Below are 17,678 nucleotides of genomic sequence, written 5' to 3' on the forward strand. Positions count from 1 at the left end.
TTATCATAGATAGATTAAAGCTTATAAAAGCCAAAATTATTCATTCAAGAGCTGCGACTGATTTTGCGACTGACTGACCTGCAATCGTCAGCAGGTTTATTAGACTGCTGCCTCTTTAAGACCAAATGCAGATCTAATCATTATTACGCATCATATTTTCTCCCAGCTATTTACGCCCATTTAAGACATAAACTGTATTTAAAGGGTTACTTCAGGATTTAGCATTAAGCTTTGTATTAGTAGAAAACCTGTAGTATTTTCGAATTACCATGCTTTCCCCCCTCATATCCCCCTGAGAGGAGAGATTTATGTATTTTTTGTCTGGAAAAAATCCTCCGATGACGCAAAAATCGTCATTTTGCGTCATCTGAGGATTTTCTGTCCAGAGGCTAAAGACTACAGCCAGTAGATGGCGTTGTTCCGCATGTTTTCAGCCCGCCCATACAGGGTGGGATCTCACTCACAGAATGTACACAGTATCAGCCGTCTTTCTTTGGAAGCTAAGCTAGCATGCTCTTGTTCTGTGGAGAAAGCTGAATAATAGGAGAAAGCTGAGTAAGTAGGGGTTACCATCTTCCTTTTCCCTGACTTGTCCGGCGGGCGAGACTGTTAAAAATGTCCGGGATTCAGCTTTTGCGTTCTGCGGTCGCCATTCATTGTTTACATGCACACCTCTCGTTTCAATCTAACTGAATTAATTCCGATCGGTGAATCTGACTGTAGTGTTTACATGAACGCTAAACAAGTTATCGGTTGATGTGCGTTTTACCCTTGCTAAGAAAATTTCCGCTCCTCCGTGAGAGATGCGAGACCCGGCGCGTCTCAGTAATGACACAACCGGCCTCGCGCCGTTCTCCCGCGGCCGTCAGCCTCGTCCTGCTCGCCACAGTAAACATAATGAATGAATGGCGACTGTAGAACGCAAAAGCCGAATCCCGGACATTTTGGGTCTCTAAATCCCTGGCAAACTCATCACTTACTTAGGCTAGCCTTGTTGTTTTCAACTGTGCTCTCTAACCGGTAGGCGTGGCCTCCTAAGGCAGCGACGCAAGTGCATTCTGGGAGTTGTTGTCTTTCATCCACATGAGCCAAAAATACATTTTCTGGCTTTTCTCAGTCTAGAAAGCTCCAAATTCAAAAATTTCTCCACATTTCTTCTACTTAAATGACCTATTTTAAATACACATTCATCTTCCCAGAGGTGAAGTATCCCTTTAAGTGAATAAACTGTTTACGTGAATCTCCAAGACGGCCATTTTGACATATTTTTGTGTATATTTGATCGTTTAGATGCGCACACGAAGCCCAAAATATACGTAGCTTGTCTAGTTGTGGTGTGTTTCGGAGCACGCGCCGCATTTGGAACAGCGTCTATTGCGTCAGTTTTGGTACTTTTAATATCAAACGCGTCCCGCAGTTTAGCAACAGTATAGACTACATTTTACAACAATCACCGATCGTGCAGATTCTGACGTTACGTTTGGGTTTTAGGGAGAAATGACAGCGCACCGCTGTGAAGGGAAGGAAGTTGCGCTTGACAGAATGCGGCTTTAGTTTTTAACGGTTATATCTCAAATATCTTCCTTTTTATAATCATTGGAAGCCAAAATCTAAATCTAAAATAAAATTAGTTTAATATCAAAGATCTAAAGTGTAACCGTTTGAATGTTTAGTTCTGTACTCGTCACTCAATAAGCAGGGCTGTTGTGTTGTGCGCGCCGTGTCACCGCGTGAAAGATCGCTCTCTCTCTCTCTCTCTCTCTCTCTCTCTCTTTAGCAAAAATGCATCACAGACATATGGTTCAATATTATTATATATAGAAGTGGCTGGCGAGATTAAATTTGCAAGATAATAATTTCTTAATAGCAATAATAAATAGCACGTGTACTTTCTTAATTTCTCCAGTACCGACAGCAGAACCGATAACGTCCGAGCTTATCGATCCAGCGGTCTTTCATAATTCAGCACCGGGGCCCGTTTAATACCGGGTTTCGGTACCCATCCCTACTTTAGACACAGTTGCTCCGTTGCGCTTAAAGAAGATTAAAGAAAATAGTCCAACGCCGTGGTACAACAAGCACACTCGGGCCCTTAAGAGAGCAGCCAGAAAAATGGAGCGCAACTGGAAGAAAACAAAACTAGAGGTATTTCGCATTTCATGGAAAGAGAGCTCGATTGCTTACAGAGAGGCCTTAAAAGCTGCTAGATCTGCTTATTTTTCAAACCTATTTGAAGAAAATAAACATAATCCTAGGTATTTATTTGAAACGGTGGCTAAACTAACGAAAAATAAAGCTTCAAGCACCGAAGTTTCCAAGCAGCACAGCAGTAATGACTTTATGAACTTCTTCACTTATAAGATTGATAATATCAGGGAGAAAATTATAACTATGCAACCGTCTTCTACAGTATCGCATCAGGCAGTGCATTGTAGTCTCCCTGAGGAAAAATTTGATTCATTCGTTGCTATAGGAGAGGAAGAATTTACTAAACTCGTTAAATCATCTAAATCTACAACATGTATGTTAGACCCTATACCGACTAAGCTACTGAAAGAAATACTTCCAGAGGTCATAGATCCTCTTCTTAATATCATTAATTCATCTTTGTCTCTAGGATACGTACCAAAAACCTTTAAGCTGGCTATGATTAAACCGCTTGTTAAAAAACCGCAACTTGATCCTACAGAATTAGTCTATTACAGGCCGATCTCGAATCTACCTTATCTGTCAAAGATATTAGAAAAAGCAGTGTCTTCACAACTGTGTTCCTTTCTTGAAAGAAATGATATCTGCGAGGATTTCCAGTCCGGATTTAGACCGTACCATAGTACCGAGACAGCTCTCATTAGAGTCACAAATGATTTGCTCTTATCATCTGATCGTGGTTGTGTCTCTCTATTAGTGTTACTCGATCTTAGTGCTGCATTTGACACTATCGACCACAACATTCTTTTAAATAGACTCGAAAATTATGTTGGCATTAGTAGAATTGCACTAGCATGGTTTAAATCATACTTATCTGACCGTTATCAGTTTGTAGCAGTAAATGATGAGATGTCTTATCGATCACAAGTTCTTGTGGCGTACCACAAGGCTCAGTACTAGGACCGCTGCTGTTCACTCTGTACATGCTACCATTAGGAGATATCATTAGGAAACATGGAATTAGCTTTCATTGTTATGCCGACGATACTCAGCTGTATATTTCTTCAAAACCAAACGAAACCTACAAATTCACAAAATTAACGGAATGCATAGCTGATATAAAAAATTGGATGACTCGTAATTTCCTACTTCTAAATTCTGAAAAAACAAAGATTCTAATTATTGGACAAAAAACTCCCACACGTAATAACCTAGAATACTGTCTAACACTTGATGGCTGCTCTGTTAAATCTTCGTCGTCGGTTAGGAACCTGGGTGTGCTCTTTGATACCAATCTTTCATTTGAAAGTCACGTGTCTAGTATCTGTAAAACTGCATTTTTCCATCTTAAAAATATATCTAAATTACATCATATGCTCTCATTAACAAATGCGGAACAATTAGTTCATGCGTTCATGACCTCAAGGCTAGATTATTGTAATGCTCTACTAGGTGGTTGCCCCGCACGCTTAATAAACAAACTACAGCTAGTTCAAAGCGCAGCAGCTCGAGTTCTTACCAGAACCAGGAAGTATGACCATATTAGCCCGGTTTTGTCAAAACTACACTGGCTCCCTATTAAACATCGCATCAATTTTAAAATATTGCTGATCACTTACAAAGCACTAAATGGTTTAGCTCTGCAGTACTTGAGCGAGCTCTTAACGCATTATAGTCCTTCACGTCTATTGCGATCTCAAAATTCCGGCCAGTTGGTAATACCTAGAATATCAAAATCGACTGCTGGCGGTAGATCCTTCTCCTATTTAGCACCAAAACTTTGGAACAGTCTTCCTACCATTGTCCGGGAAGCAGACACACTCTGTCAGTTCAAAGCTAGACTAAAGACACATCTCTTTGATCTAGCATTCACATAATACATTATAGACTTCTATAATTCAGTGTTAGGCTGCATATATTAGGTCAGCTGGAACCGGGAACACTTCCCATAAATCCTGATGTACTCGTTACATCATAAGAAGAATGGCATCTACGCTAATTTTAGTGTCTTTTGTTTATCCCGAGGTTTTCCCGCAGCCTGCCGGATCCAGGCCGTATCCAGATCTGATGAAGGACCTGCGCCTGGACCCGATGACAACGCAGTGCTGAAGTGCCAACTAGTCTCTCCCTATGGAGAATCCCTTTACCACTCTACAGATAAAGCGTCATCGGGAAACTCAATTCGCGTATCTACCCCGCGTATTCTAATATCAAAAATTATAAGGAAACACCAGTACTTTGTTTAGACTTGGTTTGTAGGGAATTCCAAACCTGCGCACATATATTCAAACGCACATAACTATAGAACCAATTCTTAATGCGCATGTGACCGCCATCAGCGTTTCTCACAGGTTCGCGTTTAAAGTCTGTGTAGAGAGAATGGTGTCGTCTTAGCGGCCCCTAATTTAATAACAAATGATTGTTGCGACGGAAGCGAATCAATCAAAACTAACTTTAGCTGGAAAATAACTTTATTAAAGAACCGCTATAAAGCCAAAACAATCTCTGTTACCTTAAATGATACGTTTGTCTCTGTAAAGCTGCTTTGAAACAATCTACATTGTTAAAAGCGCTATATAAATGAAGATGACTTGACTTGACATGACGAGGAAGCTGTGTTTGTGGAGGATGACAGCTGCTCTCTTCTGGCATCGGGCAGTGAGGATTGGTCGAGCTCTGTGGATCTCGCCTTCCCTGTTCGCCAGCCTTCCGGTAAGAGAGCCAGCATTGAGACGGAGCTCATGCGTCTGCTCTTGCAGGCCGTAGCGAGCCTCGGCCTCGAGTGGTCTGCGCCCCAGGAGCCCGCGCACAACCGGCTGGATGGATGTTTCCTGCAATGGGACCGCGCTTCGCCGCCTTCAAGACCAGCGCCCTTTCTTCCTGAGCTTCATGAAGAAGTCGCTAAGTCTTGGAGCGCCCCCTTTTCAGCCAGAATGCGCACTTCTGTCTCAGCAGCTCCGCGGTGGACGGTGCTAAAGACAGAGGATACCATTCTCTTCCCCCCGTGGAAGAAGCTGTAGCGGCCCATCTTTGCCCGCCCTCTGCTGGACGGCGTGCTAAGACGGCGCTACCATCTAAAGCTTGCCTCACGACTTCAGCCATGCACGGTCGCGCTTACACCGCCGCCGGGCAAGCTGTATCGGCGCTACATTCTATGGCTATCCTGCAGATCTTCCAGGCCGACCTTCTCCGTAAACTTGACGAGGAAGGACCGGGAGCTATCAGCGTGCCGGACCTGAGGAGCGCTACGGACCTAGCTCTTCGCGCCACCAAGGCACAGGCCATAGGGCGGAGCATGGCCTCTCTCACCGTGGCTGAGAAGCATTTATGGCTTACACTCTACGAGATGTCGGACTCAGAGCGCGCTGCGTTCCTCAACGCCCCCATCTCTCCTGCTGGCCTCTTTGGATCATCCGTCAAAGATTTCGCGGATAGATTCGCTGAGGTCCAGAAAACATCACAAGCAGTTCCAGTGTATTTTGCAGAAAACAAGCTGGTACTACAGCCCGTTTGCCTGCACACAAATGCCATTTTTATGGCGACCCAGATAAATAAAGAGTGTATTTTCTGGTATTCCGGCCACGGCCGATGGTGTTATGAGTGTAGTAAAAATGGCCACAGTTCAGTGTTCATCCCTACACACAAGCACAGCCCGCCACACAGACATAAAATCGGCTCATGTCGATTGTGCATTAAATGTAGTGAATGTGCCCACGACCCAGTGCCCAAAAACACTACATACTACATGCCTCACGGTTTCTGTTAAAACGAAACCAACACACATTCAGTCTGCTCATACAGACAGTGTTTCCAGTGTAGTAAATGTGCCCGCTGTCCTGCACCCACATTCACTCACAGACATGGCAAACCCCACGGGGCTCATCCCGCCCGCTCTCCCTCAGCAAACCGCCATGGGAGAGTCGAGCGCGGGCAGGCTTCCCGCTGTGATCAGCGCGCCCCCCGCCTCGAGCGCCGCAAGCACGGCGTCTCTGTTACAGCATACCGGAGCTCTCCGCTCGCCACCATGCCGCGACCAGAGCCCAGATATCATTCAACCCCTAGCTATTCATGCGGATGCGTGGGCAAAGCTACCCGGGGTGTCAGAATGGGTGCTGAACATTATAAAAAGTGGCTACTCGCTACAATTTGCTCGGCGTCCCCGCCTTTACGAGGCGCGAACCGAAACTACGGTGAAAATGGAAGTAGCACATCTGCTTCGAGCCGAAATAGCGAAACTATTGAGCAAAGGGGCCATAGAGCCTTTATCTCAAGCTCAGAGCGAAGGGGGTCTGTACAGCAGGTATTTTCTAGTACCGAAAAAAGACGGGGGTCTCAGACCCATTCTGGATCTAAGACAGCTGAACAAAGTGCTTTCAAAGCGCCGGTTCAAAATGCTCACAACCAGGAAAATCCTCTCGCAAATTTGCCAAGGGGACTGGTTTATGTCCATAGATCTGAAGGACGCGTATTTCCAAATACAAATAGCGTCACGTCACAGGCGATTTTTGAGATTCGCCTTCGAGGGCCAGGCATATCAATACAAAGTCCTGCCATTTGGCCTGTCCCTGGCACCCCGTACATTCACGATGTGCATGGACGCGGCACTCGCACCCCTGAAACTCCGAGGAATGCGAGTGCTGAATTACTTGGACGCTAGGCTGGTTCTAGCTCGATCACATTCAGAGCTCATAGAACACAGGACCATATTACTCGAACATCTCGAGGATCTGGGTCTCAAAGTCAACTGGGCGAAGAGTTCATTGTCTCCCAGTCAGAGAATATCTTTTCTGGGCACAGAACTGGACTCGCTGTCTATGACAGCACAGCTATCACCGCAGCGCAGACTGGATATTCAGCGCATGACGAAAACCTTCCGCTGCGGCACTGTAGTCCCGCTCAGAAAGTTTCAAAGGATGCTGGGTCTCATGGCCTCAGCATCATCAGTACTCCAGCTGGGTCTGCTTCGCATGCGCCCACTGCAGTTCTGGCTGAAAGCGCGAGTACCGCGTCGAGCGTGGACCTCCAGTCTTTCTCGCCTCAAGGTCGACCAGAAATGCGTCTCAGCTCTGAAACCTTGGAAAGCGACCGACTGGTACCGGTCAGGTCTAAACCTGGGGACTTCCTTGAGTGTGAAGGTGGTGTCTACGGACGCCTCCACCTCGGGATGGGGAGCGCTGCTCGAGGGCAGACCATTCTTTGGCCAGTGGTCAGAACGGGAAAAGCTCCTACACATCAACTGCCTGGAGATGATGGCAGTCGACAACGCGCTGAGGCGTTTTTGTCTCCAGATAAGGGGTCACCACGTCCTGGTGTCGGTGGTGGCCTACATAAATCGCCAGGGAAGAATCAGGTCCCAAAACCTTTACAGGCTGACAGAGTGCCTCCTTGTCTGGGCTCAGCACAACCTGCGCTCGCTGAGAGCAGTGCACGTGCCAGGCCACCTGAATGTAGGACCAGACAGACTGTCCAGGAACAATGTTTCGGCAGGGGAATGGTCCCTACACCCACAGACAGTCCAACTGCTGTGGAAAACTTTCGGCAGAGCGAAGGTAGACCTGTTTGCGTCTCAAGAAAACGCTCACTGTCCAGAGTTTTTTCCCAAGAGCAGGGATGCGCTGGCCCACGCCTGGCCCCGCTGCCCGCTCTATGCCTTTCCCCCCGTCACGCTCTTGCCTCAGGTATTAGAGCGGATCAGGGAAAGCGGATGCTCAGTGCTACTGGTGGCTCCGTTATGGAAGAACCAAGCTTGGTTTCCGGCTCTGATGCAGCTGACGAGCACTGCCCCATGGCCAATACCAGTGAGGAGGGACCTCCTCTCTCAAGCCAAGGGCTCGATCTGGCATCCTCGCCCAGAGCTATGGTCCCTACATGTGTGGGCCATCAACGGGTACCCGCTAACCTCCCAGAGGGAGTGCTAAACACGATCATACAGGCTAGAGCCCCGTCTACCAGACGGCTCTATTCCTCGAAATGGTCCGTGTACTCTAGCTGGTGCACAGCTCGTGGCATATCACCCCCCGACCGTGGGGTGACGGATCAGGTTCTCTCCTTCCTGCAAGAGCTACTGGATAAGGGCAGAACCCCATCCACGCTCAAGGTCTATGTGGCGGCCATAGCAGCGTTTACTAAACCGACGCTTGGCCAATCACTGGGAAGGAACGATCTGGTCATCCGCTTCCTTAGGGGAGCTAAGAGGTTAAATCCTCCCAGACCTCCCTCAGTCCCCATGTGGGACCTTTCTACGGTTCTGGAAGCCATGAAAGGTGCCCCATTCGAGCCAATCCAATCGATAGATTTCAAACACCTGTCACTCAAGACGGTGTTCCTTTTGGCTCTCGCTTCGGTAAAGCGTTTAGGGGACCTGCAAGCGCTCTCAGTGAGCGCGACGTGTATGGAGTTTGGGCCTAATGACTCGAAAGTCATACTCAAACCAAGACACGGGTACGTTCCTAATCCCTCAACACACCGTTTAGGGCACAGGTGATTTCCCTGTCAGCCTTGCCGGTCTCTAGTGAGGAGAAGGACGCAAGCTTCCTTTGCCCTGTCAGGGCTTTACGGGCTTATGTGTCTCGCTCGTCTGTTTTCAGACAGACGGAGCAGCTCTTTGTCTCGCTCAGCGGACATTCTAAGGGACTAGCCACGTCGAAACAGAGCCTATCCAGATGGGTAGTTGATGCTATAGCGCTGGCGTACACTTCTAAGGGCCTTCAGTGCCCATTAGGTGTCAGAGCGCACTCCACGAGAGGCATGGCCTCGTCGTGGGCTTGGTCTAGCGGGATTGCCTTGCAAGATATCTGTACGGCGGCGGGCTGGGCCTCCCCGTATACATTTATTAGGTTCTATAACCTAGAGGTTCCCGCCTTGCAGGCTAAGCTGTTTTCGGTCTAATAAGACCCTTATTATTCATCAGTTCAGGCCGTGTTTTTGCCCTGGCTGTGAGGAACACTTGATATAATTGCCTCCTAATGGGACGCTATTTATTACGGAAATTATGCTATTCTAGCCCCTTTCCCGGACTCTCTGTGAGTCCCTGGTGATCACGCACTATATGAGCCCCGGGCACCTGCCCTTGGGACTTTGGTGTTGGATCTCAGCACGCACGGCGTTTTGCATTGTGTTCCCCTAGCGTAAGATATTACGCAGTACGAGAGACCTCTCGTAAGAGAACGTACTCGGTTACTAACGTAACCTTGGTTCTCTCTAAAAGAGGGAACGAGTACTGCGTATCTTGCCGTGCATGCATCACGCTCTGGTTCGCTTCGGCGATGAAAAACCAGATTTGATCAGCCTATCGAGCTATATTTATAAGCCTAAGCCACACCCGTTTCGGCGGGACGTGACGTATTGGACATTACGTCATGAGGGGCCTCTTCGATAGGCTGCTGCAGTTGCCGCAGGGCAGCCAATGGGCGCGCGAGCTGTCTGGCCTATGTCTGCATGCTGCCGCAACGCGTTTTGCATTATTACAAAAATTAAGGATAATTTTTTGGCTTCAATATCTCGCGGAAAAGAGATTTTCCCCTAGCGTAAGATATTACTTAGTACTCATTCCCTCTTCTAGAGAGAACCGAGGTTACGTTAGTAACCGAGTACGTTTTCAACATTGATAATAATCATAAATGTTTCTTGAGCATCAAATCATCATATTAGAATGATTTGTGAAGGATCATGTGACACTGAAGACTGGAGTAATGATGCTGAAAATTCAGCTTTGATCACAGGAATAAATTACACTTTACTGTATATTCACATAGAAAACAGCTGTTTTAAATTGGAATAATATTTCACAATATTACTGTTTTTGTTTGTATTTTTAATCAAATAAATGCAGCCTTGGTGAGCAGAAGATACTTCTTTTAAAAACATTAAAAATCTTACTGACCCCAAACTTTTGAACGGTAGTGCATATATATATTATTATTTTTGTATTTATTTTTTTCTGAGAGACACTGGACCTAAATGATTTTCAGTATCACAACACAATAAATGCTTTGCTGGAATACATTGTAAATAATTGTCCAGTCTCTATGTAAGATTGCACAACTCTAATCTCTTCATATACATTTTACAACATTCACCTCTGAAACAGATATTTGAGATCACTATAGTATCTGCACTAAACCCATAACAAAAATGCACTGTAATCGCTGGCTGTTCAGTTCTCAGCAAAGTTCTCAGTTTCAAATTTGATTGGTTAATAAAAATAAAAATAATAATAACAATAATAAATAAAGTAAAAAAATAAAAATACAAAAATATTTATTTATATATAATATATAATATTATATATATATATAATAGGCTGTAAGTTGATCTATCCAAACATTAAAAGAAACAGGCTATGGATATAACACAGCCTGTTCGCAGGAGTGATGAGATACTTAGTATATTGTCCTCACTCAGTGGATGGCTGTCTAAGTGGTGTCCGCAAAATAATATAGAATTCATAGACAATTGGAAAAGTTTTTGGGGCAGACCTGACCTGTTGAAAAGAGATTCTGCTCTTCTCTCTAGTAATATGGCACATAGTCTTAGAGCTAAAACATGAATTGGGGCTCAGGTCAGGAAGCAGACAGACTGGCTAAACCGACCATCTGCCAGCCGTCTCACGTCACCAAGGTCAGATAAATCGCATCACATAAAGACTCTTTCACCTAGATATCATCATATCGAGACTGTGTCTGTTCCCCGAATTAGGACATACAAAAAAACTTCCAAACAAATAAAAAGCAGATATAATACAAATGAGCAAATGATAAAGTTTGGGTTGCTGAATATTTGATCCCTTACTTCAAAAGCACTTATTGTTAATGATATGATTACAGACTATAACCTAGATGTGCTGTGTTTGACAGAAATCTGGCTAAAACCAAACAATTTCATGACTTTAAATGAGTCCACCCCCCCAAGATTACGGTTATAAACATGAACCTCGTTTATAGTAATATTTTTGAAGTGTTGGTGCTTAATGTAACAATATATAGCGTAAATGATAAACCGCGTTTGAGATTTGTACTGGCTACTGTATACAGGCCACCAGGGCATCATACAGACTTTATCAAAGAATTTGCTTACTTTCTATCAGAGTTAGTACTGGCTGCAGATAAAGTCCTAATTGTTGGTGATTTTAATATGCATGTAGATAACGAAAAAGATCATCAGAGCCTTCTCTAACGTTACTTTACTCAATAGCTGCTATTCATCAAAGAGCCTGTTTAACTTTTAACTATAAATGTTCTACTGTCTATATAATAAAGTACACAACCAAGCAATGAAAAAGAAAGCTTGTAATTAAGACCGTAACATTGACTTACCTGTCGAGAAGAAAGCAGGCAACTTCAGGGTCTCTTTTGAAAGCTTTCTCCTGCATTAGCTATCCCGACATTAACCCTTGTTTTTGTAATCTCCGGTCACGTTTCCTTTTACGGTCTATTTTGGACTTTTTCGACGACGAGGACTCCTTATCCTGTGACTCAGCATATGTATGAATGAACGGTGTATAAATAACCGTGCAGTGTGCATCCTTTTAAACTTGCCGGAGCAGTGACAAGCACCTCTCACTGTAAGCAAAACCCTGCGATTCAAAATCGAAAATAAAATCCAATATAAAGATATTAGATAAATTTATGTGATTTATGTATCAGCAATACATTCTTTCAACAGGTAAAAGTCAAGAAGTTCCCCTGTGAGAAAGATCAATCTTCACTAGCAACATTTGATCAAAGCATCTATACGTGTATACATAATAAATAAGTTTGTGTGAAAATTGTTCTGTTCCAGATTAAGCATGGCCACAGTTTGCACTCAATGACTTCCTTCTGCTTAAGGACATCAAGTAAGTTTATAGACGGATGAGCAGAGGAAGTTAGTTAGTTAGTTAGAAGTAAGTTAGTAAAGGGGATTATTAATAATTCTTTAGGACACGCATATTTGTAAACAAACAAATCACATATGTCAAAAAAAAAAAAATCGAGAGAAAACATTTTGTGAAACATCAACAGATTATATTCAATACAGCGTCCTGCACATAGGAGAAAAAATAACTCCCCAAATCCCTTGTGGGCAAAACAAGCATGCCGCCACACTAAGCAGCATAAATCCAGGCAAAGGCAGAGCTGCTTTCATCTGGGCCTAGAGTGCCATTACGGGTGGTGTCTGTCTGCATAGCTGAACTGGGATGACCTTTCCTACAGAAGCACACAGCCCTACACTGTCCGGCAGTCCATGCCTCATGGGCCCTGGCAAACTGAGGCTAGCAAACACTCGGAGTGCCTCAGAGCTTGATATTCAGCCCTTTTTTTCTGTTTTCTGCTTGCCACACCCTCAGGCTTTTTTCCTGCACACTGTTATGTCTGCCTCTTTGGCCCAATGACTCTGATGCTCTGTGGTTTGCAAGGACAGACATGCGCTCAAAATTTCCATGCTTTGAAAAGTGCAAAACAGTAATATCCTCTCACTGACACATACCGTTGGAAAATTTACTTGAGAAAAACGTGATGTGATGATGTTGGCTAATGTTGAAAATACTGAATAAATGAGAAAAGTAGGAAAATATAAACACTGAAGCAGAATGGCACCTTTTGTAATGGTTATAGGCACACGCAACCTTTTACATTTTCATTGACAGTGCGTTTACACTTGCACACAGGAGCAAAGTGTCCATTTAATTGATTCCTATAAGAGTCAAGCTTCATACTTGCACAGTGAATTATAGGACTGACAGCGGATTGTAGAAAGCGTTGAGAGTAGTCGAGAGCATCCAAAAGTTGAGAAATCCTGTGCAAACAGTTGTAAAGTTCAAATAGTGACGTCTGTCTTGAGTGTTTAAAAATATGCAGATTGTGCAGGAGTTTCTGCTGGATTTAGTGCATAAATCCTATTGTTTACATACTGGATGCGTTGCAGTTGTTACATATATTACATATATGTTACATATATTACATATATGTTAAATACTGCAATTTAGGGCGCTTTCATTGTAGGTGAGTAGGTGGTTGGGTTTATGAAATGTGCCACTATTGTTACTTTGGACATTCCAAAACAAAGCTTGCATATTTCCAACTGAAATAATGTGCATAAAACATAAATTTAATATGCCCGCTATAGCCTACAGACACCCCAAAGTGGAAGCAGTTTTGAGCGGCACTGAGCTGAGTTTTGACAAACACACACCGGGAGTGTTACCAGGCAGTGGTGTGTGGTGGACTTCTAAAATGATGAAACAATAGCCAAAACAATAGCATAATATTTTTGCATGTTGTATTAATGTCTGATCAAGTTGATGCATTTTGACAAATTCTACATTACCTTAAAGGAATAGTTCACTTTAAAATGAAAATTCTGTCATCATATACTCACCCTCATGTTGTTTCAGACTTGTATGAATTTCTTTCTTCTGCTGAACAGAAAGGAAGATATTTAGAATAATGTCAGTAACCAGGCAGTTTCTGGGTCCCATTGACTTCCATAGTAGGAAAAAAATATACTATGGAAGTCAATGGGACCCAGAAACTGTCTTGTTACTGACATTCTTCTAAATATCTTCCTTTGTGTTCAGCAGAAGAAAGAAATTCATACAGGTTTGAAACAACATGAGGGTGAGTATATGATGACAGAATTTTCATTTTAAAGTGAACTATTCCTTTAAGTAATCACTACAAAAGTAACAATTACAGAAACAATAACAGAAGTGCATCTTTGTTGAAATTTTAATGTAGAAATTTAGACTGTAATTCATATAAAATGAACAGTAAAAATACAGAAAATAATTGTTTGACAGTCAATAACCACCTCTGGATAACTAACATAACCTATTATTGATTTGACTGCACTGTATTGGATGAGAACAACACTTGAACTTAAGTGAACTGGATAAAGTCACAGTTGTCTTCCGTAGAGCTGCTATAGCTGAATCGAATTTGTTTCAAAATTGACGAACTTCGCAACATTGACACTGTTTTATTGAACTGAATTGAAACAATATTGAACAGACTTGTACTGAATAATGACACTGTAGAGCTACTTCACAGTTGAGTTGAGCTTGTTTCATCATTGATGAACTTTGCAACATTGATATTGAAATAAATTAAATGAACATTGTGCTAAATAATGGCACTTTTGTAGAGCTGCTTTACAGCTCAAATTGAATTTGTTTGAACTGTAAAACATTAAAGGTATTGTTCATCAAAAATTAACATTCTGTCATCAATTTCTTTCTTCTGCTGAACACAAAAGAAGATATTTTGAAGAATATGGGTAACCAAACAGTTGGGCCTCATTAGTCGTGTTTCCAAAACAAACATACTAGAGTGTGTTTCCACTGTCACTTCCAGGGCTTGATCGGGCCGCATCGGGACTTCCTCTGGGCCAATGGCCAGGGGGTTTTGGCCCGCCGAATACCCTGGTCCAAAGCGGGCCAACTGGGGCTTGAGGTGTGGTCATGAACAGAGGCGGAGTTTACCTGAGTCAGGAGACGATCAACACCGCTGCTCATCTCCCATGATATTATATCAGGCTACCAACATTTAAGACATTTTAAACCATTTTCAGCTCAAAACTCACTTTCAGACAGCGAGTGTTTGAAATAATTTCTTTGCGATCTGATGGGGATTCTGATAGCTAAAGGCTACTTATGCTAACCACTGCGATAATAAATACACGTTTATGGAAAATACCGGAGACTGCTTGAAGAACGTAGACATAACATATATGATTAATGTGTTATACTTTTATTTGAAATGGTAAATACCAGTTTGATTCAGCATGACTGATGTGCACTCTTGACACAAATGAATAAATTACTATCATTGTAACCTTTTTTACTGTAAAACGTTGATCAAATATTGATACTGGAATCTTAAGTCTTTAAGTAAAGACCAAACGTTCACTTCTGTCATGCTCATTTTCTAGCTAGTTTTCAGTCATCGGGTGAAACTGTGGGTTGTGTGATGTTGTTCTATGACGTGGTTGTGTGACATCGCTGCGGGGCTACTGGGTCGACAGTGGAAACGCAACTTGATTTTGGGCTCTGTGCTTGAGGTCCGAGGCTACTGGCCCCACCCGGCACGCTGTTAGCCCTGGCTCGCACTGGCCCGACAGTGGAACAGCGGCTATTGACTTCCATAGAATGAGATAAAAAATACTATGTAAGTCAATGGGGCACATAAACTGTTTGGTTACTGACATTCAGGGCCGGATTAACCATTAGGGCAACTGGTCACTTGCCCAGGGGCACATGACATCTAAGGGGCCCTGACAGGTAGGAGGAAAATACACAGAAATTTAATAAAGTTATCAAACACTTTACAGTCTTCACTGCATAAAGTGCATCTACGCGGGTTCACGCAGACTTTCCTCCCTCCCCGCTGAACGCCAGCTATTACTAATTCATGAAATGCACTCCCGCTGGTTGAGCGCGGTAAAGTTTGTTTTAGGTTCGATATTAGCCGGACATTTGTTCTATAGGGTCGGTAGTCTAACAAAGATATCAATAGCAAGATTAGTTTTAACATTATGTGACCATTGTATATTGACATGATGAAATATTCATTCAGAATCATTCGTGCATTAATGCTGCATAATTATATCTGAGAATGCTTTGAGCGTTTCCACAGCGCACAATGCTTAAGGGAACGTCTGCCAATTCCACCAACTGCGGTAAATGTAGTCTATAATTTGTATTATTTAAAATTACTTTTAACATTTAAAAACAGACGTTTTCAAATTCCAAAGCTTGCAGAAGGTTCCTAATGGCAATACTGACTTATAGGCTACAGCTTTCCTGGTAGCCTTGAGTGAATTAACTTGTCTAAGAAAATGATTCATAAAACGTATAAATATCAGTTGAGCCTATGTTTACTTTCGTCACTGACACAGACGAAAATGAAAATACTAAGTTCAGCTTTAGGAGGGGAAGAAATAGGCCAGGATAAGAAGACTGAGAGAAAAAGAAATATGAAGATGAGGAGAGAGCAGGTATTGACAAATAATCTAATGACAAGGTTTTAAAGCTAGCCTATTTCTAATAATTTTTTGGCCCTCAAAGTCCTAAATTGCACATATGTAGACCAGAGAAATCCAAATTTTCTCGGGGGAGCATGCCCCCGAACCCCCGTAACTACGGGGCCTTGAGTCTGGTTGCCCAGGGCACAGGAAATTGTTAATATGGCCCTGCTGACATTCTTCAAAATATATTCTTTTGTGCTCAGCAGATGAAAGAAATTCATTATTTTTTTATTTTTTTGGGTGAACTATCCCTTTAAATCTGTCCTTTTCCTTATTATTACTGTGAATCTGCTTTGAAATAATCTGTAATGAATAAAGTGCTACATAAATAAATGTGACTTGATTGACTTAATGGTAATAATGGAAACAATGGAAATAATTTACAATAATTGTTCTGGTTTCTCACAAGAATAATTTCTGAAACTGGAGGAAAGCTTCACCGAATATTTACCTCGCTTATGTAGCCATCCTTCCTTCACAATGGCAACATCACTCATTGTGGCTGGAGAGAAAAACCTTGTGTCCCTTTGACTCGGAACAGGGGCAGAAGGTGGGAAGTGGTGGGTGTCTTCAGTCTAGACATTCAGCAGGGCAGGTGGTCTGTAGGAAACAGAAGACCACAAAAAATGTTTTATTTTTTAATTTTTTAAAGCTATAGGGACATAATAGTTATTGATCCAATTATATATATATATATATATATATATATATATATATATATATATATATATATATATATATATATATATATATATATATATATAAAGACTAGCTATTTCTGAATTAGTTAAAGCCACATAAACTAATATTAATGTAGCTTTATCCCTCGGTTTCAGTTGAAAGTGTGCTTGCACTTTTCATAAATGTGTCTCTTACTGAATATATTTATATTGTGTCTGTTTAAAAAAAGGAAATAAAACCACACTGTAAAGACAAACAAACAAACAAAAAACAGCTGACAGAAATGAATCTCCAGTGTTTACACCAGGCCTTCGCCTACTTTACAGCTCTGCACACTTTTGGCATTCTCTTATTATTTATTATTCAATTACACATTGTGTATAATTTACATATGCATCATTTCCATTCAGACATGATACTTCTGCGTTTAATGGTCATTGCGATCAGGTCCAGATGAAACCAACAGCACACTTGCATGTGGAAGCACAAACTGATCAGTGGACTTTTAGACCTCTGAATGAGAGCCAGCAGTGTCTGTATACCATCTTTTTTATTAAGCCATCAGAGTCAAGTGTGCATAATTTATATTTTTCCCTTTGCACACTATTTTTTTTTTTAAAATTCTGATCACAATTCAAAGCGGAATTCTCATGACCCATAGAATCATTACTGTTGTAACACTACATCCACTACTATTGCTGCTATTTTTAGCCTAAATTCATGTGATATTTAAACTTTTGAATAATGATTTTATGTAATTTTAGTGTTTAAAATGAGTATAGCATATTTAATCAAAATGTGTTTAAAATCATTCTGTTTCTGTCATTACTACATTCAAACCAGTA

At 42.3% G+C, this 17,678-nt stretch overlaps 1 protein-coding gene across 3 annotated transcripts in view; it reads right to left on the reverse strand.

The window, feature by feature from the left end:
* LOC307168113 (RAC-alpha serine/threonine-protein kinase) overlaps positions 1-17,678 on the reverse strand; it is a 258,725-nt gene that overhangs the window by 240,336 nt on the left and 711 nt on the right. For all 3 annotated transcript variants that reach the window (XM_079887726.1, XM_079887725.1, XM_079887724.1), the window contains exon 2: positions 16,604-16,752. In XM_079887726.1, coding sequence (XP_079743852.1) covers positions 16,604-16,649 — 46 coding nt within the window. In that variant the 5' untranslated portion in view covers positions 16,650-16,752. The remainder of the gene's footprint in view (positions 1-16,603; positions 16,753-17,678) is intronic.

The sequence above is a fragment of the Squalius cephalus genome (assembly GCF_949319135.1).
Source record: "Squalius cephalus genome assembly, chromosome: 12".
In the NCBI taxonomy this organism is placed as follows: Eukaryota; Metazoa; Chordata; class Actinopteri; order Cypriniformes; family Leuciscidae; genus Squalius; species Squalius cephalus.